Source organism: Antedon bifida, chromosome 5 (genome assembly GCF_963402885.1).
Source record: "Antedon bifida chromosome 5, ecAntBifi1.1, whole genome shotgun sequence".
NCBI lineage: Eukaryota > Metazoa > Echinodermata > Crinoidea > Comatulida > Antedonidae > Antedon > Antedon bifida.
This window is the reverse complement of record NC_136230.1, coordinates 26994936-27021974: the sequence shown is the minus strand read 5'-3', so window position 1 is coordinate 27021974 and position 27039 is coordinate 26994936. Positions and strand designations below refer to the sequence as shown.

General features: G+C 35.0%; 1 protein-coding gene across 2 annotated transcripts in view; it reads left to right on the top strand.

Moving 5' to 3' along the window:
• The window catches only part of LOC144842759 (transcription initiation factor TFIID subunit 1-like), a 31489-nt gene extending 6171 nt beyond the window's left edge, over positions 1–25318 (top strand). Inside the window, exons 14-34 of one of the 2 annotated variants that reach the window (XM_078699281.1) lie at positions 122–295; positions 1280–1585; positions 1965–2106; positions 3085–3215; positions 3333–3410; positions 3882–4031; positions 4389–4511; positions 8487–8662; positions 8980–9274; positions 10244–10380; positions 10708–10882; positions 11156–11361; positions 11842–11950; positions 12437–12535; positions 13094–13186; positions 17417–17569; positions 18580–18699; positions 22384–22561; positions 23007–23210; positions 23476–23597; positions 24484–25318. In XM_078699281.1, the coding sequence (XP_078555407.1) occupies positions 122–295; positions 1280–1585; positions 1965–2106; positions 3085–3215; positions 3333–3410; positions 3882–4031; positions 4389–4511; positions 8487–8662; positions 8980–9274; positions 10244–10380; positions 10708–10882; positions 11156–11361; positions 11842–11950; positions 12437–12535; positions 13094–13186; positions 17417–17569; positions 18580–18699; positions 22384–22561; positions 23007–23210; positions 23476–23597; positions 24484–24912 (3600 nt within the window). In that variant the 3' untranslated portion in view covers positions 24913–25318. Of the gene's footprint in view, positions 1–121; positions 296–1279; positions 1586–1964; positions 2107–3084; positions 3216–3332; positions 3411–3881; positions 4032–4388; positions 4512–8486; positions 8663–8979; positions 9275–10243; positions 10381–10707; positions 10889–11155; positions 11362–11841; positions 11951–12436; positions 12536–13093; positions 13187–17416; positions 17570–18579; positions 18700–22383; positions 22562–23006; positions 23211–23475; positions 23598–24483 lie in introns of both variants that reach the window. The other variant, XM_078699280.1, reaches the window with a different exon arrangement.
• Positions 25319–27039: the final 1721 nt, after the last annotated feature.

Sequence of the window (27039 nt, the reverse complement as noted above, 5' to 3'; positions counted from 1 at the left end):
AATAGAGTTTGCTCCCCCTAATAGGTGTGTCCCTTTAATAAAGTTTGATCCCCTAATAGATATGTCCTCTTCATTAAAGTTGTCTATTTATTAATTCTCTTTTACTCTTTTAAAATTTCAGCAAAGAGAACAGGAGCGAGTTGCGTCAGGAGGGGGCGGTATGTTTTTCATGCGTAAACCTGAAGATTTATCTGGCATGGATGGTGACGTAGTTATTACCGAGTTTTGCGAAGAATACCCACCTCAAATATTACAGGTTGGAATGGCAACACGACTTCTTAATTATTATAAAAGGGTACGTATCAGTTAGCTTCTTTTTTCTATCAACATTTTTATAAATATCTTTTTAGAATTTTAATTAAAGATGTATTTTCTCACAAAAACATGAAAAATGAAGATAATAAAATCAGACTTTAAATAGGCCATTTTACAGTTTTAATAAAGCTATTCACTTCTGTAAAAAAAATATTTCACTTATAAAAAGACAAAATAAATGGTTAATTTTAAGCAAAAACCATTGTCTGACAGACAATTTAAATATGTTTTTGTTTTAAATTACATTTTTTTTGCAGGTAAATGTTTTTATTGATCAAAGTGAATAATAAAATGGATAATATTAAAGACCCCTTCCCTGCAATTTTGGACGTTTTTTGGAAAATAATACATATATATCACTTTAAAAACATTAAACCATGTCATTCCTTGTCTTAAATGTACGTTTTATGGTAAATTATGATAAAAAGTGAGAAACAATGCACTACCTAAGTAGCTCGTGGCGATCGACCTCTCGTGGACGGTCTTAGGCCTAGCCTAGCTAGGCTTAGTTTTGTAGGCCTAGCTGGTAAACATCGGTAACGTACGAACATCGTACGCTAGCTATATACCTAGCCTGACGTTGTATAGTTGCTGCATTAATTGTCTTTCTATTTTTGCCAGACTCCGTTGATACAAATTGGGGAAAACCCGGTATTTTCGCTGAAAAGTTAGGAGTCTTCCATTTGTTTTGGCCTCACGATCGATCGAAAAGTGGGCGAATTACAGGTGAAAAACAAAAATATCAATCCGCGCGCAATGCATTTTGGGATTTATAGCGGGCCGCTATAATTATTAGAATAGACTTATTTTTCACATTTTAACCGTTTAAAGACGAAAAAAGTTATCGCAATAGGACCATATAGTATTACTTTTACATTAAATATAGTTTGTGATCTTAAATTAGATCTAAAAAACGTAGGGAAGGGGGCTTTAAAAAAAAATTTTTATTTTATTTACTTTTCAGAAACCTGGAACTGATGCCAAACCCCCATCTTACGAATATGGAGAGACGACCTTTGTACACACTTCGCCATTCTTAGGCAACATCCCTCTTGGCACTACCCTTCCAGCGTTGGAGAACAACCTGTTTCGTGCCCCTGTTTACAAGCACAAAATGCCTACTAACGACTTTCTTGTGATCAGAACGAGGCAGAAGTATTTCATTCGCAACCTGACAACAATATTTACAATTGGTCAACAATGTCCGCTGATGGAAGTGCCGGGACCAAACTCAAAGAAGGCCAACAACCATATCAGAGATTTTCTTCAGGTAGTTTTTTATTTTTTGTTTATAGCTTTTATTTCTTTATACTTATTACTGTATCTTGGTATTAGCACAGTCGAATATATAGGGTAACTAGCTCCAGCTCGATATTTGTGCCAAAATTGATTTTATTGGCTTACTTTGTTATTCTTGAGTTGCTGAATTAAAAACAGTTAGGTACCATTTTTAATCCATTTAGACACAAATATCGAGTTGGAAAGCTTAACACTCCTTACTATATGCAGACAACACCTTTTTCAAACATGGTAGTAATTATGACATCATCATATCCATATATGGGCACATCACATGTTTTTGTCACATAAAGTTTGATAGTGTAGACAGGGCTTAAGTTTAGTGAAGCAGCTATTGATTTCTTTTTCAGGTGTTTATATATCGACTGTTTTACAAGAGTAAAGATAAGATCAAGCGAATTAAGATGGAAGATATTAAAAAGGCGTTTCCAACACATTCTGAGAGCAGCATCAGGAAAAGGTTGAAGCTCTGTGCAGATTTCAAAAGAACAGGTTAGCATGAAATCACACATCTCTCTAGCTCTACTAACATACTATAGTAGAACCTCTACTAAGGGATTAATGGAGGTGTAAGATTTTAAAAGAACACATTAGGATGACATCATCGTCCTAATTTTACTAGCATACTATAGTAGAACCTCTATTAAAGGGGACACCTTTGGGATCCAAAACAAAGGGTTCTCTTAATGTGCAGATTTTAAAAGAACACAGAGGATGACATCATCTTCCTAATTTGACTAGCATACTACAGTAAAACCTCTATTAAAGGGACACCTTTGAGATCCAAAACAAAAGGTTCTCTTAATGTGCAGATTTCAAAAGAACCAGTTAGGATGACATCATCTTCCTAATTTGACTAGCATACTATAGTAGAACCTCTATTAAAGGGACACCTTTGAGATCCAAAACAAAGGGTTCTCTTAATGTGCAGATTTCAAAAGAACACATAGGATGACATCATCTTCCTAATTTTACTAGCACACTACAGTAAAACCTCTATTAAGGGGACACCTTTGGGATCCAAAACAAAGGGTTCTCTTAATGTGCAGATTTCAAAAGAACCAGTTAGGATGACATCATCATCCTAATTTTACTAGCATACTACAGTAGAACCTCTATTAAGGGGACACCTTTGGGATCCAAAACAAAGGGTTCTCTTAATGTGCAGATTTCAAAAGAACCAGTTAGGATGACATCATCATCCTAATTTGACTAGCATACTACAGTAGAACCTCTATTAAAGGGACACCTTTGGGATCCAAAACAAAGGGTTCTCTTAATGTGCAGATTTCAAAAGAACCAGTTAGGATGACATCATCATCCTAATTTGACTAGCATACTACAGTAGAATCTCTATTAAGGGGACACTTTTGAAATCCAACAAAGGATGTCCTGCTTTTATAGTGAACTGTAAACTTTTGATATTATAATATTGTATTTTTATCTGGAGTTGTTCTGTCACCTTATTAGGAATGGACTCCAACTGGTGGGTGTTGAAGCCAGATTTCCGGCTGCCGACAGAAGAGGAGATGCGGGCTCTGGTGACCCCTGAGCAATGCTGCGCTTACTACTCAATGTTGGCTGCAGAACAAAGGCTTAAAGTTAGTATCATGCAAGAACATTTTATGGTACAGGATTACATAGATTGAACCCATTTTTTCAAAATGTAGTAGTAAAGATGTAATTTATTCTTAGTTTTTTGCATTTTCTTATTTTAGGATGCGGGTTATGGTGAGAAGTCGTTCTTCGCTCCAGAAGATGATAATGAAGATGACAGTGCTAAGATAGATGATGAGGTAAACAATGTGTTTGTGTTATCTTGGAGGAGTTCAAGTGTATTAAACTTGGGATGTATGTTCTCCCAAATTAAAATACTTTCTGTGTGCTTGTAAAAGCAGTGTACAGCTAATGTATTATATGTATGCTCTCTATACACTCTCAAACTAGTGTGATGTGCCCAAATAGGGTAGTGATATGTCCAAATATGGTAGTGATATGACATCATGTCCATATATGGGCACATCAAATTTGTTTGTCCCATAAAGTTTGATAGTGTAGACAGTGCTTAATAGATGTATATGTTTATGGAGTTCTGACATACAGTTGCTCAGCTTTGTGGTCTTGGAATGCTAATCTTCCTCCTGACAGGCTTGGGTCTAACATATCTTAAGCTTTATATTGCATAGTTCCTCCCCTTGATTTTTTAGTTTCACTGGTATCCCTTTGTAAAGCTTAACATTTAGACTTCAATTGTTTGACATTGATAGGTAAAAACAGCACCATGGAATACAACCCGAGCGTTCATCTCAGCCATGAAAGGCAAATGTCTGCTGCAGGTTACAGGTACTGCTGATCCTACAGGTTGTGGAGAAGGATTCTCATACGTGAAGGTTCCTAACAAACCAACGCAGCAAAAGGTTAGTTTATGCTATCTCTTCATTATTTTCATCTGTAGTGAGCTTTCGATTTAAAACGACCAAGGAACAAGGTCAGGCCAGGTCAATTAATGCATTGGCTGGACCTAGAAACCACCAAAAACTTCTCGGATAAGGACTATAAACTGTAGGTCCAGTGAACACATCTAGCTTATGTGCACTTTAAAAGAACCTTGCACAGTCGGGTGGAGTTACCCCGGTAATCCTGGTACATCACAGCCACTGATAATAAAAACCAGTTTTTGACTGAAGAGGTCGCCCAATATAAATAAATAAATAATAACTTTTTGTTTTAAATTGAATTTCTTTTTTGTTTATGAAAAATCTTTGTATTCACAGGACAATCAGCAGTCACCTCAACCAGAGAAGAAACTTGTTACTGGAACAGATGCTGATTTAAGAAGGCTGAATTTAAAAAGTGCTAAACAACTACTAAGGAAATTTGGTGTTGCAGAGGAAGAGGTAAAGTATTTAAATCCTCCTTGACTCTTCTAGCACCTAGCCAAGCCTTAAACCCTAGACTGAAGCTTGTCCATACAGCCTAAATAAGTCCAAGAGCATTAGTTCATAAGTATAGGCAGACCCGGAAATTTCTGGTAACAAGCTAATTTTTTCAGGAAAGGTCGAGAACTATGATTGGAACATCATATTAAAAGTCCTGAAAAATCCTCCTTGTGCTCTCTGAGAAATCCAAGATGGCGTCCAAAATGGCTGCCATTTTAAATTGGTCTATAACTTTGTAACCGCTTGTCGTAGAGTATCGATTTTGGTGTCAAATAGTTCACAATATATACATTCCTATTTGCTCTAACAGAAAATTTTGTCAAAAAATGGCCGCTACTACAGTTTCTGGCAGTTTGACCTTTGACCTGGTCTTATCATATCTCGGTAATGGCTTGTCATAGAGAATTAAGATTAGGCCCAAATTGTTCAGAACATGCATATTTTTATTTGGTGTAATGAAATATTTTATCCCAAAATGACCGGAAGTGAGGTTATTGACCTCTTATTGACCTATTTATATCTCTTTACCGTATCTCAAGAAATATTTGTCGTAGAGCATTACTTTTGGTGTCATATTGTTTGGAACATATACATTTCTATTTAGTCTAATACAACAGTTTGCCCTCAAATGCTCGGAAGTAAGTTAATTTATTGAAAACTTAAAAAATCAAAGAGCTACATAGGCAGAGGATATGAATACTGTAGAAAAAATCTGAATCAAAGTTTTAACTCTGCCTTAAAACATGTTTTGGGCATAGCACATCATCAGGTAAAGTGAATTGTTACAAAAAGAAAATATAAAGTCAATAAATTACAAAGAATAACTGTCAGTGGCTAATCAAAGTTGGTTAAGTAAACAAAAGACAATTGGCAAATACCTATGTACACAGCACATATCCGACCATTTATATGCAATTTTGAGTTGCGTGCAAACGCGACTCTATTGCTCACTATGTCGGTCGGTAAACACTAACTCATATTCATATTTTGTCGTTATTTTGACACTGGATATTAATACTTGTAGGCATATATATATGTTTTTAAACATTTTTCAACATTTTTTAACTTTTTCAGCAATTTCGGTCGGTTGGTCAGTCGGTAAACACTAACTCATATTCATATTTTTTCGTTATTTTGACACTGGATATTAATACTTGTAGGCAAATATAAATGTTTTTAAACATTTTTCAACATTTTTTAACTTTTTCAGCAATTTCGGTCGGTTGGTCAGTCGGTAAACACTAACTCATATTCATATTTTTTCGTTATTTTGACACTGGATATTAATACTTGTAGGCAAATATAAATGTTTTTAAACATTTTTTAACTTTTTCAGCAATTTCGGTCGGTTGGTCAGTCGGTAAACACTAACTCATATTCATATTTTTTCGTTATTTTGACACTGGATATTAATACTTGTAAGCAAATATAAATGTTTTTAAACATTTTTCAACATTTTTTAACTTTTTCAGCAATTTCGGTCGGTTGGTCAGTCGGTAAACACTAACTCATATTCATATTTTTTCGTTATTTTGACACTGGATATTAATACTTGTAGGCAAATATAAATGTTTTTACAAATTTTTTTACATTTTCAGCAATTTCGGTTATTCGGTCAGTTTGTAAACACTAACTCATATTCATATTTTTTCGTTATTTTGACATTGGATATTATTTAATACTTGGAGGAAATGTTTTTAAAAATGTGAACATTTTTAAACATTTTCATCAATTTCGGTCAGTTGGTCGGTTGGTCGGTCGGTCGGTCAGTAAACAATAACTAAAATTTACGCACGCGACTGCAGCCATGTATATGGCCTTGTTGACTTTGTAAAAATAATGCATTTTGAAACATATTTTGCTTTAAATGTTCGTTGTATGGCTTATTTATGATAAAAAGAGAATATACCCTAGGTATTTCACGTCAAACGCTCTTTACTCGGCATGCATAGACTTTCTTTTCCAGATTCAGATTTTATTTGGTCCTTGCTGAAATCTATGAAAAATAGATTGGAATACCCGGGCAATGATCCCGGTACCTCTCACATGCTAAGTGAGAGCTCTACCATTTGAGCTATAGTCCCCCAGTTACATATTTAACTGTTTAAAGATGAAAAAAGTATCACCATATGCCCTATATATGATTTATTAAATATTGAAAATATGCAAAATAAGGGTCTTTAAATCACTTCAACATTGATCAGCAGCATTCTGTTACAGTCATTCATCATCTGATGTTGCATCTTCAACATCTTGGTGTTTGTTGCTTCTTTCACATCATTATCATCATGTTCATCTGTATGGGTGTTGTTGCATGTTTGCCCAAAAGTTATGACGTTATGACGTTAGAGAACATTCAATAGTGCATTCTCTTTTAAAACAAGGAATGGCCTGGTTTCATGTTTCAAAATGCATTATTTTTACAAATAAAATGGTCTTTAACATTAGGTTTTTGACAATCTAGAGTATAATATATGCCATGTACATAGTGTTCCCTGCCAATTGAGCATTTCCATGCGAAATGTACATGACCTGAACATTTCATTCTCACACTCACAGTATCATAAAGTCTATACATTTCCTAAATTACATAAAATTTCTACTTTTCTGAGCAAAAATAATTATCATAATTTCTATAATAAATAATAAAAATAACGACGTGATTTCAACAAAAGCACTAATTCGCGTATGTACTGTAATGCGAGTTACAGACGAATAACGCATTTAAAATGTATTCATGACATCTACATATAGGTGACATTTTGTAGCAATAACTTTTCAACCATAACTAGTATGAGAATTTCAATTAACGTGTCCCATGATATTCTTTGTTCTATCGAAGTTAAATAAATGATTATTTTGGTTTTTTCTTGTATAGTTCATACCCTTATTACAGTAAAATTTACCCTCAAGGTTATTGTTGAAAATAACAAAACACTCTTCAACTACCCAATAAAATGTTGCGGAATAACCCATTTTTTTGTTTACTTAACCAACTTTGATTAGCCAATGACAGTTATTCTTTGTAAGTTATTGACTTGATATTTTCTTTAAGTTTTCAATAAATTAACTTACTTCCGAGCATTTGAGGGCAAACTGTTGTATTAGACTAAATAGAAATGTATATGTTCCAAACAATATGACACCAAAAGTAATGCTCTACGACAAATATTTCTTGAGATACGGTAAAGAGATATGAATAGGTCAATAAGAGGTCAATAACCTCACTTCCGGTCATTTTGGGATAAAATATTTCATTACACCAAATAAAAATATGCATGTTCTGAACAATTTGGGCCTAATCTTAATTCTCTATGACAAGCCATTACCGAGATATGATAAGACCAGGTCAAAGGTCAAACTGCCAGAAACTGTAGTAGCGGCCATTTTTTGACAAAATTTTCTGTTAGAGTAAATAGGAATGTATATATTGTGAACTATTTGACACCAAAATCGATACTCTACGACAAGCGGTTACAAAGTTATAGACCAATTTAAAATGGCAGCCATTTTGGACGCCATCTTGGATTTCTCAGAGAGCACAAGGAGGATTTTTCAGGACTTTTAATATGATGTTCCAATCATAGTTCTCGACCTTTCCTGAAAAAATTAGCTTGTTACCAGAAATTTCCGGGTCAAACCCTAATGCTCTTGGACTAAAACCTCTCTCACCTAGCCAGCCCTTAAGCTCTGTCTACACTATCAAACTTTAACTGATGTGCCCATATATGAACATGATGATGTCATATCACTACCATATTTGGGCACACCTTTTTTTGTCTAGTTTGGTAGTGTAGTGTAGAGTCTTAAACCTTAGACTGAAGCTCTTCCATACAGCCCAAACTCTCCCACCAACCAACTTAGATTAAAGTTGCAGCAGCCTAGACCATTTTATTTTAGATAACAATTTAATTATTTTTAATTGTTTTGTAGATTAAAAAGTTATCTCGTTGGGAGGTAATCGATGTAGTTCGTACATTATCAACACAAAAGGCGAAAGCAGGTGAAGGAGGAATGAGTAAATTTGCGAGGGGAAACCGCTTTAGTATCGCAGAACACCAGGAACGCTACAAAGATGATTGCCAGAGAATTTTTGAACTTCAAAATAGGTGAGTGATGTTGAGACTCTTGGAGTGGTTGGTTTCAGTGAAGTGTAGATTGATGGTTATGATAGGCTATCTAAAGCTCTGTCTAAACTATAAAACTAGTTTGACAAAAAAAGTACGATGTGCCCAAATATGGTAGTGATATACCCCAATATGGTAGTGATATGACATCATCATGTCCATATAAGGACACATCACATTTTTTTGTCGCATACAGTTTGATTGTGTAGACAGAGCTTTAGGATCCTGGGTTCAAATTCTGAGGATGCCAGGATTTTTTCTCATTGATTTGAAAAAATGTATAATTTTCTTTTTGTCAGAGTATTGGCATCTAACGAAGTTCTGTCAACAGACGAGGACAGCAGCTCTGGCGATGACAGCGACATCGAGATGATGGGAAAGAATATCGACAGTATGTTGACCAACAAGAAAACCAGTTCACAGATCTCACATGAGAAAGAAGAAGAGGAAAGAAAAGAATTGAAGCGTATGATAATGGCAGAATCTCAGGATTCAAAGATGAAGAGATCAAACGATGGCACATCTGCTGGTGGACCTTCTGGTGACTTTAAAGATGATGATGGTGGCTCTGTCCACAGTTTTAGCTCATCACTGGTAAATAAAATTAAACAAAGTTCTTGTCTATGACTGGTTAAAATACCCTGTTCTAATTTACATTAATTACTACAGTGACATACTCAAGTGACTCCTCAAAAGAACTCCTCTATTATTAAGGAATCCTCTATTATGGGGAATCCTCTATTAAGGGGAATCCTCTATTAAGGGGAATCCTCTATTATGGGGAATCCTCTATTTTTATTATTTAAAAACATATTTCCACTGGATAACAATATCAACGTTGTCCCACAAAGGGGACATTGTTGTAATTAAGGGGAATCCTCTATTAAGGGGAATCCTCTATTATGGGGAATCCTCTATTAAGGGGAATCCTATATTATGGGGAATCCTCTATTAGGGGGAATCCTCTATTAGGGGGAATCCTCTATTAGGGGGAATCCTCTATTAAGGGGAATCCTCTATTAAGGGGAATCCTCTATTAAGAGGAATCCTCTATTATGGGGAATCCTCTATTATGGGGAATCCTCTATTATGGGAAATCCTCTATTATGGGAATCCTCTATTATGGGAATCCTCTATTATGGGAATCCTCTATAAAATAAAAGGAACTCCTCTATTAAGGGAACTTCTTTTTTAAGGGAACTCCTCTATTTAGGGAACTCCCCTATTAAGGGAACTCCTCTATTAAGGTAACTCCTCCATTAAAGAAAGACTTTTCCCTAAAACAAACTAGAGATATTATATATTTCAACACTACAGCCAACCCTATGAAAGAACACCCCAATTAAAGGGACACTTTCCTGAAGATGTCCCTTTAACTGTAATTATATGTTACACATATTCATGACATACATTTTTATAATTATTTATCATTGGAGCATCTGGATTGTGATAATTTTAGTAGTAGTATTGTAACAGGTGTCCTAGTCTTAGTCATCAACATGACAAACACAGTCAAATAGAATCCAATTTGAAAAGTGTTTAATCTTGTTATTTTTATTCTAGACGGGTAGGCCACTAAAAATATACCGTACGTTTCGAGATGAGCATGGGGTTGAGTTTGTAAGGACAGAAATGGTAACCAAACCGGAAGTTATAGATACATATGTAAGAATCAGGCAGACCAAGGACGAGGCTTACATGTAAGTTGCTATTTAGTTGTTTTATTTAATTAACGATACATACTATTGCATGCCATGTGACCCACAATCATCCAATTAAATGACAGGAATTTATGTTATATAACAGCGTATATGGCAGCACAAGGCTGAATTGTGTATAATTGGCAAGAAGACAGTAGAACCTCTATTCAGGAAACATCCCTATTAAAGGAAATTATATGTTTTAACATCACAGCCAATACTATTCAAGGGATATCCATATTAAGGGGACACTTTGTTGGGTCCTATAAGTGTCCCCTTAATAGAGGTTTTACTATATTCGTGATCATTTTTTTTTTTTTCAAACAGTAAACAGTTTGCATTACATGATGAACAACATAGAGAAGAAATGAAGAAGGAACGAAGGAGAATACAAGAACAGTTGCGGAGAATTAAAAGAAATCAAGAGAAAGCTGCGAAAGACAAAATTAACCCGCCGCCACCAAAGAAACCCAAGAAAAAGAAGGAACGCCCAGAGTCAAAGGTTAAGGCAAGTTTTAGGGTCAAAGGTTAACTAACTTTATAATCAAAGGTCAAAAGTTCTGTATGTGCTGTATTTGTTTACTATGTTTATAGTGTTGTGGTAACTAACACGACTACTCAAAATTCAATGTGCATAGACATGGGGAGCTACCGCATTGTGTGTGAGCATGTGCAGATGTTTGTCACGCTTGGTTGCTTTTATAGTTTTAAACTCTAGTGTGAAGTATTAGTTGTGGTCAGATATTTATAAAGTGATTTTGTGTGTGTTTTGCAGTTGAAATGCGGTGCCTGCGGCCAGATTGGTCACATGAGGACCAATAAAGACTGTCCTCTTTACAACAAAGCTCAGAAAGATGTGTTCCCGGTTGTGGTTGCCATGACGGAGGAGCAAGAGGAGATTGAAGAAAAACGAATTGATGAAGATGAGTTAGTAAAAACCGAGGGAACCAAGATAACACTTCTAAAGTCTGTTGTCGAGCAGTAAGTAAATATAATAATCTATATTTTAATTTTTACTGATCGTGAGTTCAAGCCCAACGCTCGTCGCATTGATTATACACTAAGGAAAGACACTTTACTTACGTTTGCCTCTTTCCACCCAGGTGTATAAATGGGCACCTGGTAAGTCAAACACAACTGCACTGAGGCTGCATTATGGGAGTATGTTTCCATTTGTGTTTGATCCAAAAATGACCAAGTTAATAATGTGAAGCACTTCGAGGCTTTGTGCATATAGCGCTATATAAGAATGAATATTATTATAATAATAATATCTGGGATTTTAATTTTAAAGTGTAGCTACAGTTTCTATTGTTTAATAAAACTTATTTTTAAAATCCAAAGCTACCCTTTCATTTTTATTGTATTATTTGTACGTCACAGTGTAAAAGCTATGTCATATCATTGCTAATTGATATTAATTGTACACTGAGCCATGTGTTGAAATGTATTTTTTTTCAGTCACAACAAAGTGCGTCGAAAATCTTTGGTGCTCCGATTTCCTAAAGAAAGTTTGCCCAAGAAAAAGAAGAGGAACTACGATGGTGGAACAGACTTTGATTATCTCAAGGTATGTTTTTACAATTATCTTCTACCTAATTAATTATTTTTATTTATTAATTATTTATTTATACTGGGTGATCTCTTCAGTCAAAAACTTGTCTCCCAGAAGACCCAGCTATGATTAGTGGCTCTGAGTGACAGTTGCTGTGTGTGTACTAGTACACCAGGGTAACCCCCTACTCGTCTCGAAAGATGTACTAGGTTCTTTAAAGTGCACATGAGGTAGATGAATACACCGGACCTACGGTTTATAGTCCTTATCCGAGAAGACTTGTTATACCACTATAACCATGGAGCGAGTGAGCCTGACTTAACCGCTCAGCCACTCACTCACACATGTATTAAAATTAAAATACATATCATACATATGGAGTAGAAACACCCCTCTATTATGGGATCACTTTTGGTCCCCTTAATAGGGGTTCTACTCTATTTTAATAATTATATTATTACAGTCTCCGTACATATGATTGTTATTCAATTCCATTTTTAGAAACCGAGACAGAATATGGTGAGACGTAGAATTGATCCTGTGGTAGCTCTGTCATCGATGCTTGAAGAGATACTTAATAGCATGCGAGAGGTCAATTATGTAAGTGTACTCTTCTACCAACTGACCACCCCTTTAGATGTAATATTGGGGATGGGTCATTATTTATTAGGTCCTTTTCAATATTTAAATAGCAACAAAAATGAAATTTGGTGAGACCAGGATCAACCTAAAGGCCAACTCAGACAGCGTTGCCCGACAAGCCGTTTTTAAACATGTCTCTCGATGACCTAAAAACTACGGCTGAATCTATCTCAAGACGTCTCGTCACGCTGTATCTGAGACAGCACCGACGAGTGAAGACGACTTGTCGGGCCTCCATTAGGACAATGGTAGCTGCATATTGGGCTTCACTATCTTTTAACTATAAGACCTTCTGTAGCAAAACAACCGAAACGTAGAGACATTCCCAACCATACTTTTAGAAACACATGGTTTACCTCAAACATATAAATTTACTAGTGCCATGCATACCTTATATATCAAGATTACAGTTGTTTTGTTTTGCATTTCATAAACATTTGGATAGATAACTCAGAAATTGTTTACTCTGAGCCTGGTCCTTGTTTTCTACAATAATGCTTGTTTTTCTTTTAACAGAGTGAACCGTTTCATCACCCTGTGAATGCCAAAAAAATCCCAGACTACTACAACATTGTGGCAAAACCGATGGATTTACAGTCAATGAGAGACGTAAGTTTACAGTTTTAAACATTCAGTGTTTGTTTTTATCATGTCCTTCCATGTTTCTGAAGGTTGAGACCTCCTTGCCTAATCATTCTCTCTCCTTTCTTCTCCCCTCTATTCTACTACTTTTCTTTCTCCACATCTTTTCCTCCTTCATTTTCCTACTCTTTTCTTTTTCTCATCTCCTCCTCTTTCATTTTCCACTCCTTTTCCCTCATTCATTTCCCATTCATTCCTTCTCTCCATCCTTCATTTTCCCACTACTTCCTTTCCCCTATCTCTCCTTAATTTTCCACCCTACTTCCCCCTCCTTCATTTCCCACTCCTTCCTTTCCCACTCCTTCCCCCTCATTTATTTTCCCATTCAATCCTTCTCTCCATCATTCCTTCCCCTCATTCATTTCCTCACTCCTTCCCCTGCTTTACTTCTCACCCAAACAATAAAAAGAAAATACTGCATACACTCTGAATATTACAGCCAGAGAAAGTCTGTTTTATGATTATACGTTTCACCTTTCTATCCCCTTCTCTTCTTAAAATCCTCTATGAATGTATTTCTCTGTATTGTCAGTAGTCTAAATACTGTAAGTACTGAAATCAAATCACGAGGCGATATTTATAGATTGTTTAAACAGTCATCCTAACTAGAACTAGAAATGAATGTGAAAAACTACTAGAATTAGACGAAGGAATTTTTACAAGCAATATATAAATCATTAATTCCCAGAAGGAATTTGCATTTTAATGACATTTTATTCCATTCCATATTTATTGATTTCTTTCGTCGTTGCTTCAACAAATTAATCGCTGAAAGTAATTCAAGAATTTGCGATGGAAATTATAAATGGATTAACGATTATAGGCTTAACTGTGATCATTAGGATGATTAGCGATGTTTGAACTGTCGTGCAGGTGACAGACAGCATTATTCATTGCTGATTTCCGATTACCTTTAAACCCTCATGTTATGTTAGGTGTTATGTTTAATGATGCAGTAGTAGTGTCTTATGTCATATTTTATTTATCATTTATTTAAACTTTTGAAACTTACATAATCTGAAATTTTAAAAAAGAAGCACTAGATAGCATTGCAATTTTTAATATAAATTTATTGAAATATGGTATTTAAAATGATAAACATTTTAATACTGTAAGTGTAACCCCTATTAAAGGGACATCATTGCGACTCAAATGGTGTCGGCAGAATAGTGGTTGGCCGTAGTGTTTAAACATTTATTGCCCATGTTTGTTTCACAGAAGTTCTACTGCTTTTATAGAAGTGTCCCTGAATTAGTTGTTATTGTTTCTAAGTTGTTCTACTATTAAAAGGGAATCTATGTATTTGGAATATTAGTATGAACGAACAAAAATGATAAGTATTCACTGGAAAGTGTCCCCTTAATAGAGGTATCCCCATAAATAGGGATGTCCAAAAGGAGGGATTCTACTGTAATAAAATGGAATTTATGTATTTTGAATATAGAATGAAGGAGGAAAAAAATGACATGCTATTTATATCCATAGCATGGATTGAAAGCCTTTTGGTCACAACATGTTAAAAACAGTATATTATAGTACATATTCATAAAATACACTGTACGTATGAAAGTGTTGCTAGTGGCAAATTAAATCTTTTTAGGTTCTCATAAATAATGTATGAAACAATAAGTGCTGTGTTAATGAATTCAAAGTCATTTTTATGAATTAATAAACATTCAAATAAAAAACAAAACATTCATTCAAAATCATTACACATTATAATACTTTTTGAATATTTTCTGATTGAATTTGACATAAAATATATTCAATTTCACTCTCCAGGAAATTAAATATACAATTGGACAGAGTTAGCTATTTGTTGGATCAAACGATCAAACGTTTCTTTGATACTAAATTAATTCTGGCAATTTTGCATTTTTTTCTACTGAACATATTAGTTTGAGCAGTACCTACCTATATCTTCTATCTGCCTAACAACAATGTTCATGTATGTTTTTAATAATGTACATTCCGTGACCAGTCTGGGGCACTTCCCCTAGGGAGTCACTTAAGGAAGTACGGTATTAGTGGATTGTCATATTCTATCTCAATCTATTTCTTGACCTCCTCAATGGTTGTATACCTAGTTTTAAGTTCTGTCTACACTATCAAACTTTATGTGATGTCATATCACTACCATATTTGGGCACATCACACTATTTTTTGTCAAACTAGTTTGATAGTGTAGACAGAGCTTTACATTTCAAGTTGGATTTATTAAAAACTTTGACAATGAATCCTTTTTCTTTTTATTGTTCTTCAGTAGAACCCCTATAAATGGGACATGTTTGGGACCACAAAAATTGTTCCCTTATATATGGCTTTCCTTTGAATAGGTGTTGGCTGTCGTGTCAAAACATATATTTCCCGTAGTTTGTTTCACAGAAAAGTATCTCCTTAATAGGGGAGTTCTCTGAGTAGGGTGTGTGTACCATAGAAAGAATTTTGCTTTATATGCCAAAGGCTATTAATTGATTTTTTACTGGAAAAAAAAACCCCAAAAAACAAGCAAAACCCCTTTGTTTGTTTCAAGTTTCCAATTTTTAATGCATGCAGTATTATTTTTGCATAGTATTTATTACATAGCTGAAGTTTGTCTATTGTTCTACTTTAGTTTTTAAATGAAATAACAGAAGATCAAGTTCAAATCAGTTTGTCATGTATTCTAGCAAAATTCACCAAATCTAAAAGTCTTTGTCTTTTTTCTAATGTTCTGTAAAAATTTTTTCTTCTGAATTCTATTGTTTAGTTTTTTTCTTGTCTTTTTTCCTTCATTGATCATTTAAAATAATCCTTATGTCTTCACCTGTTAAACTGTCACATAGGATTAAGTCAAAAGGCCATTGTGAACTTGGGTTCAACAAAGGTTTTTCTTTTTATTAAACAAGAGTTATCAAAACAATACTGTATCAAACATTAACAATGGAACCCGTCTTTTGGGACACCCCTATTAAGGGGACACTTACCGATGAAGTAAACAAGTGGCAATATTATGTTTCAACACTAACAGGCAACCCCTATTCAGGCAACCCCCCTATTTATGGACACTTTATTGGGTCCTAAAGGTGTCCCCTTAATGGGGTTCAATTGTTAATACAAGCCACGAGAGTGCAGAATTTAGACTCAATCTATCCCAACTATTTTTATTTTAATTAAGGAGACGCCTTTCCATAATTTTTTTGTACACCAGATGTACTGTAAACTACTAATTTAGAAGAAGTATATTTTCAGCCACAAAATTGTAAAGTACTGTAACATGTGTTTTGTGTTACAATTTTGTTTGAGAACTAATTTTTTTTAGTGGACTCCAATATTGTTAGTAGAACAAAACTACCAACCATTTTGACCTGTGTACCGGCAGTAAAAAGTAAACATTAAAAAATGTTTATTATGTAACTTTTATTTTATTTCTAATGGTACATTGCAAGGTGTATTTTATTATAAAATCTTGTAAGAATGAATAACACCTTTAATTGCTAATATCCGATCAGTGTGACTTCATTTCTTGTTTGTAATGATAAATCACATATGGGATTTCATGTTTAAAACATGTGTGATTATATTATTGTAAAAAAGAGTTTAGTATATAACTTTTATTTTATTTTTAAAGGTACATTGCAAAGTGTATTTTATTATAAAATCTTGTATGAATGAATAACACATTCAATTGCTCATATCCGATGATAATGATAAATCACATATGGGATTTCATGTTTAAAACATGTGTGGTTATATTATTGTAAAAAAAAATTAAATTCTAAGAAGCTTATGCATGTGGAACATTCAAAACCCTCTTTAGGGTTTTCGTCTATCACAATTAATTTGCGGTGCATTCTTTTTAAGTTATTTATTAAGTTGTAAGGAAATGTGTAAAATGTGACGAGTTCCCATGCTAGGTTAGGAATCGTACAAGTGGCCAGACTCGCTTATCGATCTTATCCACACCGAATAATAATGTTATAAACTTGTAACCACAGGTCTCTAGAGAAATGGAAAACTTAGCTTTTGGTGCCCCACATTTTCTGGCAGCTTTACCAAACCCTTACACTCGTCAGTTGTTTTGAATAATACCCACAATTCCCTCGGGACGGAGACTTGTACAACTTTATTTTGTCTGGGGTCTACTGGCAAATTTACCTACCGAAATCCGTACTCAAATTGTTTCCTTACATTTGACATTTGTTTTCAATCTTTTAGAATTTGAGAAAACGGAAGTACCAATGCAGGGATCAATTTGTGGCCGATTCGCAGCAAATTGTCGATAATAGTATCCTGTACAATGGTGAAAAAAGTCCGATGACAATCATCGCAAAGAACATGCATGCAGTCTGTCTCAAGAAGCTCGATGAGGTAAGTTGTCTGTTCTGTTCAGAAAGTTTATAGACAATGCCTTTTTAGAATTTCAAAAAAAGGCGTAAGATTAAATTACAAAATTGGGTCAAATTGAGCAGGTAGATAAAAAATATGTATTTTTAAAACTGTATTTATTCTACAATATTTGCTTTAATTTACTTCTTAAAAATATTTGTGTTCACCCCATACGCTTATGTTATTATATTGCATGTTTTATGAATACTGTATGTATTTAAATTAAAACAAGTTTTCAGATTTTTGGAGAAAGGACAAGTTGTGTTAGTTTTTCATATTCAAAAATGGATATCAACCGTTTTCATTGATGTTAATAGTAATACTCATTTCATATTTCACCTCATCCCCCACCCACTATTGTTATGTCCATTTTTATGTTCAGGATGTCTAAGTAAAATATTTTAAAAATATCCCCAAGGTGTGTTTGAAGTTGTAAAATATTTCCTAGTAGTAGTACTAGTAGCTAAAACTGCTTCTAAACTTTTTTTTAAAGGTAAAGGTATTTATTATTACATTAAAATCTAAATTTAAATAATCATGTAGTTTCTGGATAGATCCAATCCAACCTTTTTTTGTGTAAAATATTGATGATGTAAATCTTGTTTTTTGTTTATTAAACCATCACACTAACAACTTATGGCTAATTTCAGTCTGAAGTCTTTGTGGACAGTTAACTATTTTTAAACAAAGTAGTTTGATTTATGTATTGTTTATTTATAACAAGAAAAGAGATTTAAAACATGTACTGGATAGATCCATTCTTTTTTTAGTAAAATAATTATGTTGTAATCTCTTCGCTTTTTAATAAACCAGTATATATCGCAATAACAACTTATGGCTGAGTCGGCCTAAAGTCTTTCTTTTCTTATTTTAAAACAGTATAATGACAGCATTATATATGAAATATTTCTTTAAAATATTGTTTAGTAACTAGTGATTTAAAGGGTGTATTCACACACCAATAAAGAATTTTTTTTTTTTATTTATGTTAGAAAAAAGATAAATACCTTCGAATTGAGAAGAAGATAAATCCGTTGTTAGATGATGATGATCAGGTAGCATTCTCATTCATTCTGGATAATATTGTAACAACGTTAAAAGCAGTACCTGATGTAAGTATAAATATAGAACCTCTATTGAGGGGACACCTTCAGAACCAAATAAAGTGTCCCTTTAACAGGGGTCTACAAGGTTTACAAGGCTCTAGGGTTGAATCATATATTGTTCGTTTGACGGTGTCTCCTTATTAGAGGCGTCCCCTAAACAGGGAGTGTTCCATAGGAGTGTTTTCAGGTAAGATAAGGAAATCTGTGAGAAAGAGAGAAAGCGGCCCAACCAAGATTTGAACCTGGAATATTGTGTTATTGGATACCGGCTTAAACAACCTTGGCGTGGTATGGTGGAACAGCACTATAACATTCAACTTTCACGAAACCAGATTTGATTTTAAATTCTAAATTCTACTAAAACTAAATTAGATGAATTCTGAAAAACTGACAGGAAACCAGAAATCAACAAGCCCAACAACTTAAGAAAAGTTGATGTTTTTTTTTACATACTGTATAATGTACATGATTTACATAATGGTATTTTCTATCATTAACTGAAAGCATACACCTCATGTATTGAAAGAAGAAACATACGACATTTAAATACCACTGTTTAGGTAGAATTTTCTGTTTAATGTCCAGCCCCAAATATCAATAAATTCCCTGAAGTATATTATGAGTATTTGACTAGAAATGTAAGCTGATCTGTTCACATTTATCACAGCTATTTGATTACGACATACATTAAGCCCATAATGAATTAACTACTTACTGCAAATGGATGTAATAGATCATGTAAAACTCTTCATTATTCAGCTTTTAGATTTATCCTACCCAGACAGGGGTTTCCCCTACCCAGACAGGGGATTTATCCTACCCAGACAGGGTTCCTCCTACCCAGACAGGGTTCCCCCTACCCAGACAGGGTTCCCCCTACCCAGACAGGGTTCCCCCTACCCAGACAGGGTTCCCCCTACCCAGACAGGGTTCCCCTACCCAGACAGGGTTCCCCCTACCCAGACAGGGTTCCTCCTACCCAGACAGGGTTCCCCCTACCCAGACAGGGTTCCCCCTACCCAGACAGGGTTCCCCCTACCCAGACAGGGTTCCCCCTACCCAGACAGGGTTTCCCCTACCCAGACAGGGTTTCCCCTACCCAGACAGGGTTTCCCCTACCCAGACAGGGTTTCCCCTACCTCTTTTATCATTTCATTGTAAACTCTGTAGTCTGGGTGTATCTAGGATTTTTTAAATGGGGGATTTAGAGCTGTAGCTTGGTGGTTAGTGTGCTTGCCTTCCAATCCCAAGGTCCAGGGTTCAATCCTGACCTAGTGCCAGAGTTGTTAGTCAACTCCACTCCCTAAGCCTCAAATGAGACTTAGTTTAGCACAATAAATTATAAAATAGTTTATCCATCCTGTGATTGGAGAGTTACTCTCTTTTTGATGCATATGAAAAAAAATTGATATCCAGTCCATAACTTAAGTTTAGCTGTCAAAAGTGGAGAGTGCGTGCCCCACGCGTAACCCCACTGAATCTTCCCCTGGTAGTATCTATCACATTTTTAATCACAGTTTTAAATCCCTTAAATCCATTAATATGTTAGTGGCGTTTTTCAATACAACTTTTTTGGATCACATTAAAATTGTATTTTTGTAGCTACATGATAAATGAATAAATTAATGTGCTTTAAAAGTCACAGAATGGAGTGTCTCCTTCCGCTAATATTCATCAATTCCAGTTTCTAATCTGTTCGTAAATGCTCGATTTAAATCCGTAACAAATTCCACAATTCGTATATTGTCTTGTGCAATCTTATTTAAACCTTTTAAAAGAGGATTCAGATTTTGTGTATATGCGATGAATGAAATAAAATGTCTATAAAAAGAAATGAAATATTTAAATGTTGAGTTACTTTGAAATGTATGACATGGATATGGATTGGTGTGGACATATAGTGACATCATGAGGAAGAGAAATTAGTATAAATCTGACAGTGATTTATGATATGAGATTAAAACACTTCAAGACTGTCTGAATTACTTGTGAATTAAAGTACAAATAATTTTGATGTTACTGTATGTGATTTTTATCTGTTGTATTTTTCTTAAATTAGAGGATAATTGTATGTTGTTTTTTTTTAACCACAAACAACATACATTGCATTCAAGATTCCTCATTTTTAGTTGACACCATATGTTTTATTATATGAGACTAACATCTTATGTTATTAAACAATATTTCAGTTTCAGGTGTGCCAGTTCTACACAATATATATTATACGAAAGAAATTTTTATAGTATATAATGTAGAATAAAAATTTAATAAAAAGATAAAGAAAATATATATAGTTCTTATGCTATGACGTAATCCAAATTCCTTCACTTTCACTGATGAAGGGCTAGTGTTGCCCGAAAGCTCTGCTAATTTTTCTGGCAGTTTTACTTTATCGTTTTGATTTAGCTTTTCGCTTTTTTTTTGTATCTATATTAATAATAATAACTGGTACTTGATATAGCGCATTATGCTGAAAGCCTCAATGCGCTTTACAAAGACAGAAAATTTTGAAAAATTACAAATTAAAAAGGTGGGTTTTGAGGAGAGATTTGAAGACACTGGTGGAAGTAGCCTGACGGATTTCAATAGGCAACGCATTCCATAGAGAAACGGATGCCGAAGAAAATGAACGATTTCCATAAAACTTAGTGGAGGGATGAAATATATGGGCAAGAAGAGACTCAGATCTAGATCTCAGAGACCGCTTAGGAACATAAGGTTGAATAAGTTCAGAAATGAACTTAGATGAAGAATTATGAAGAGCTTTGAAAACAAAGAGCAGGATCTTGAATGTAATTCTTTGTGTTACCGGAAGCCAGTGAAGCTGTCTCAGCACAGGTGTGATATGTTGCCTTATGGGGCTTTGAACGACCAATCGGGCAGCTGTGTTCTGGACTCGCTGAATTTTAGAGATATCCTTTGCTGGTAAGCCATAAAGTAATGAGTTACAACAGTCTAGCCTTGATGTAACAAAGGCGTGAACAAGAATCTCAGTTGATCTTGAATCCAGGTACTTCCGAATGCTTCCAATTTTACGAATAGCGTGAAGCCCAGCTTTGCAGATGTTATGTACCTGATTGGACATACAAAGCGTTGAATCCATGACAACTCCAAGGTTTCTACAGGATGACGAAGGTTGAATGAAAGAATTACCAATCTTAACAGAGGCAGTCCAACACGCAGGCTTAAAACGAGAAGAAAAATGAATAAGTTTTGTTTTAGCATCATTCATAACCAGGTTGTTAGATTGACACCATGCTCTGACTTCGGCAATACAGGATTCAAGTTTACTGACAGCAGAATTACGCTGATTAGGGTTGAAAGTGACATAAAGCTGAGTGTCATCAGCGTACGCCATACACTTCACATTGTGAGATTCAATAAGGTCAAGGTCATATTGAGATACCCACAGCATTGTAATTTTTTCAGTAATTTGCCTTTGGATTTATATATAAATAAAGAAAATATAATAATACACTTTTAATGATGAAGGAAATTTTTTTTTTTTTCGGAAAGCTTGGCAGTTTCTGACTGTTTTACTTTACCGTTTTGATTTAACTTTTTCGTATTTTCTTTCTATTTCCATTGAGATCTAGCCACTGATACCACAGCATTGTCATTTTTCAGTAATTTGCCTTTGGATTAATATTATTATTATTAATGTGTATTTTTTTTCCCCACATATTTTAGAGTTGGCCATTCCACAATCCCGTAAAAGCCAAATTTGTGAAAGATTACTATAAAGTTGTAGAGGTACCAATGGACCTTGAAAGCGTTCGCAAAAACACCACCAGGCATTACTACCGCACACGAGACGAGTTCTTAGATCATGTGGAACTTATATTCGAAAACAGCAAGAAATACAATGGTAAAATACATTAAATATAAACTTTGTTGCCTTTTCCATTTGACCTGTATTTTATTTATACACAGTCAACAGCAAGTAAAGCGTGGTTCCCACTTGAACGTAAACGTTAATCACGACACAATAGATCATTTGAACTGTCACTTGTGATTGGTCAACTGACTCGCGTTGTGCCTACATCGTTGTGTTGCGGGAACCAAGCTTCCAATTAAATAAACTATATCCTTGTAGTAACATTTGAGGCTTAGAGAGTGGCACTAGGTCAGTATTGAACCCTGGACCTTAGGATTAGAAGGAAAGCGTGTTAACCACTAACGCCACTATTTTTTGTTTTAATTTATTTTCATTTATTTTATTATTCTGACTTATTTTTTGTTATTGTTTAACAATTTATAAATAAGTTTTCACTAACTGCATTAATATCTTATAATCTCATAATTATCTGTAGGTCCTGATAGTAACTACACCAGGATCGCTGGCGAGATTGTTGCAACATGCAAGCGCGAACTTGCCGAAAACAGCGAGTATTTGACCCAACTTGAGAAAAGCATTGTAGCTGTTCGTGATGCAGCTATGGAAGCGGCAGAGACGGACAGTCTAACAGCGCCACACACGCCAATGAGTACAACCACAAATGAGGACAGTTATCAAGGTATATGCTCTTGGTTTTTATTGCTGTTTTTGTCAAATGTCCAACAAAGTTGACCAGTGTCTACTTCTCTGCAAAAAAATATGTTCATTCGATTCCAAATTGTTGAAATTGAAAAATACATCACCTCTATTTTTGTTGAATAATTGTTGTATTGTTAAACATATACTGTATTGCCTGTCATGAAAAAATGTCCCGTAATAGGTTGTCCCCTGAATAGATGTGTTACGAGGGAACTGTATTAATACTTTTTTTTTTCTTTTGGCAGGATTTGATGATGATAGTATGAGTGGGTTCTCGTATTCAAAATTGATTGGTGGAATTGACGACAGCGAGTTTGTAGATATTGAAGGATACGACGAGAATAGGCAGGGACCTAGTGATTTACAGGTAAGATCACGGCGCTGTGGCGTGTTTGAAAGGCTTGTCGTACAATCACAGGGTCTTGGGTCCAAATCCTTCCTCTGGCTTAACATCCCTGAAAAGGGGTGTCCTAAATGAAGGGTTTCTACCCAAATGTTGCACCCAGATGCATTCCCATTCTGCTAGTCCCTTCTATGGCCAGGTACAGTGTTCTCTACACCCTCTTCCAGGGAGAAGCCCAACAGTCAAATCCTTAAGCTCTGTCTACACTATCAAACTTTATGGGACAAAAAATTGTGATGTGCCAATATATGGACATGATGACATTATATCACTACCATGTGTGGGCATATCACTACCATATTTAGGCATCACACTTTTTTTGTCAAACTAGTTTGATAGTGTAGACTTTACTTCTAATTTATGATAAAACTTCACAGTATGATATAGGAAATGATTCTAGTATTGCATAAATTGAATATTACAACAAAAAAATCAATGAGTATGGCACGACAAAGGCATGAAAATCGGTATGACTTGACACTGATTAGAAACACATAATAAATTATATTCGCATATCAAACTGCATTTACATTACTCCATCAAATATAAGAAAATAGTGGCACTGACATTTAACGGGCATCATCCTTGCTTACAAGTTCCAGAGTCTTGGGTTCAAATTATAGGAACTTCATATTTGTCAAAATGAAAATTAACAAATAAACTTAATAAAATTTGTGTGTATTTATTTAATTAATATATTTAATATTTTGATTTATGCTCTTTTTAGGATAATAAAAGAAAGTGAAAATAAATAGAATACATTTTTTAATAGGTCAACTTGATAAAATAAAATGTTTGTGTATTTATTTAATTAATGATATTTTATATTTTTGATTTATTTTCTTTTTAGGATAATAATAGTGCCTTGATGCATCGAGAGGACAGTGTTTTATTTAAGGATCTACAGATTACGCCAGAAAACAGCGAAGACGAGGGCGACAGTGAAGACGACGGAAACTTCACGTTCTTGCAGCATTACAGCGAAAGTGAAGAAGAATCCGAGAATGAGGACACCCCTAATCAAGGCATCATCAAATCTCAAGATGGTACCAATCAGAGCGGTATGAAGATGGAGGAGGAAGATGAAAAGATGTTTGCGGAAGAAGATGAAGATGAAAATCAGTTTGATCCAACGATGGATGACATACCGTTGGAAGACAATCAACAAAGCGACGAAGAGTTGGACGTCGATGAAAATGCGGGACACGTGTACGATAGCGAGGACAGCGACGAGGACGACTTTGTTGCGGTTGACCTTGAAGAATCTATGGAGACATGAGATTAAATAATGATCTCACAATATTTATTTTTTATTTGCTTTGAGCAAACTAGAGAAATTTGGGTTGGATGGTGAAAATTTCAGAAATGTTTTCTCTCACTCCCTGGTACCATAGAGTATCAAACTACGTAATACAGCATCTCATGGGTATCACATGTGGTGCCTGTATCATGTTAAGTTAATGGTCTATTGTACAGGTGTCACATGTGAAACATGTGATGCTGTATCACAGGATTTGCCTATGAACAAATTTAGATACAGTACAAAGAATCGCCTGAGACTATTAATCCATAGATGTAAATTGTCAAGAATCTGTTACAATGCTGAATTTAGTCCATTTTTCTGAGCATGTGCAGAAGTTGTATAGATGCCCTAAATTACAGTAAACATTGTACTGTATATAATTTAAAATCAGTGTTTTACCGATTTATTTGTATTTTATTTGTAAAAAATCAAGGAAAAGAATTCTCATTGCCTAGGTGGCAATCTCTCTTCAGTCAAAACTGATGAAAAATAAAAAAGTTTATAAACATATTTTTTTAAATTGTTTCTTTGTCGTTGTCGTGTTGGAGTACTTTTAAGTTGTTAGGTGTGCATTTGAGCAAAACTATAGTTTATATCTTTACAAAACGATCCTAGTTTTTATTTCACATTTTCTGCTTTTTAAATTATTATTTGTATTTGTACTCATTTCATTTCGTTCATTTAGTCATTCGTTCATTAGTCATTCATTTATTCGTTCATTCATTCATTCATTCATTTATTTGTTCTTTCATTCATTCGTTCATTCAATTAGTTATCAATGTTCTCAGTCATTCATTAAGATGGGAGCTTTTGTACTGAACATACAAACTTTCTCATTTACGAACTCTGAACTGAGATGTACGTAAATGGGAGATGTAATACAAACACTACGTAAAGAAAAACATGATCTTATCTTGTGTAAGAGATCGCGTAGGAATGTTTGTTCATTAATTATGCATGATTTATTCATGAATAATTCGCGAAGTAGTATGTTATGTAGCAGAAACAGGAAGAAACACTCGAGTTTGTGTGTAATGACAGTTTTCAACGAAAAAAGAAACCGCTTTACTTCGCAAACATGTCGTTATTACATCTTCTACATTGTTTTATTAGGCTTGGTTCTCACTAGCGACGCAACGTAACGCAATCTACGCAACGTAACGCAATCTACGCAACGTAAGAAAGTGCCCTTCTAATAATTGTGTTTGCCCTCGCCTGCGTGAAATCAAACCTACGATGTTTGCAGCACTATTGCGTCGTCGGTTCCCACTTGTGATTACGCAATACAGCACTTTGCGTCGATACGTCGCTGCGTTGCGTTCTAGTGGGAACAACGCTTACTACGAAAGTGTGCCAGAATTGCGAAGCATTATGGTAGTGTGAATCGGGCCACTGCCAAGAGTCTTCCGTGTCAAGTATGTAAAATGTAAACTGCAATTGATAGATGTAGGCCTATATGTACTGTAGTGTGAACCAAGCCTTACTAATGCAAAGTATCTATACTTGACACAAACGCGAGAAAATCAGTGCAAACCAGTTCCTAGTGTTACACCACACGCATAACAATTTTTTTTCTTGCTTGCAAACGAGTAACGTACGTCGTCATTCTCACAAATTTGACGCAATCGCGTGAAAATGACTAGCGCAGGCCAGTTCTTAGTGTTAGACCACACGCATAACAATTTTTTTTCTTGCTTGCAAACGAGTAACGTACGTCGTCATTCTCACAAATTTGACGCAATCGCGTGAAAATGACTAGCGCAGACCAGTTCATGGTGTAAGACCACACGCATAACATTTTTTTTCTGGCTTGCGTTTCGTTACACAGACGAGTCACGTACGTCGTCACTCACAAATTTGACGCAATCGCGTGAAATGACTAAGTGCGAACACCAATTCCCAGGTGCCCAAGAATCGCAAAATTTAAACAGATCTACGCTTGCATTAAATACTGTTACTGGTATACAGTACTGCAGTGTGAACAGGCAACATGTTACGTCACTGCGTTACACACACGTAATCGGATAACAAGTACTGCATTGTGTGAATAGCCCGTGGTCAGTACTAATGTGCACTAGATTCTGGTGTTGGCGAATCCAGCTG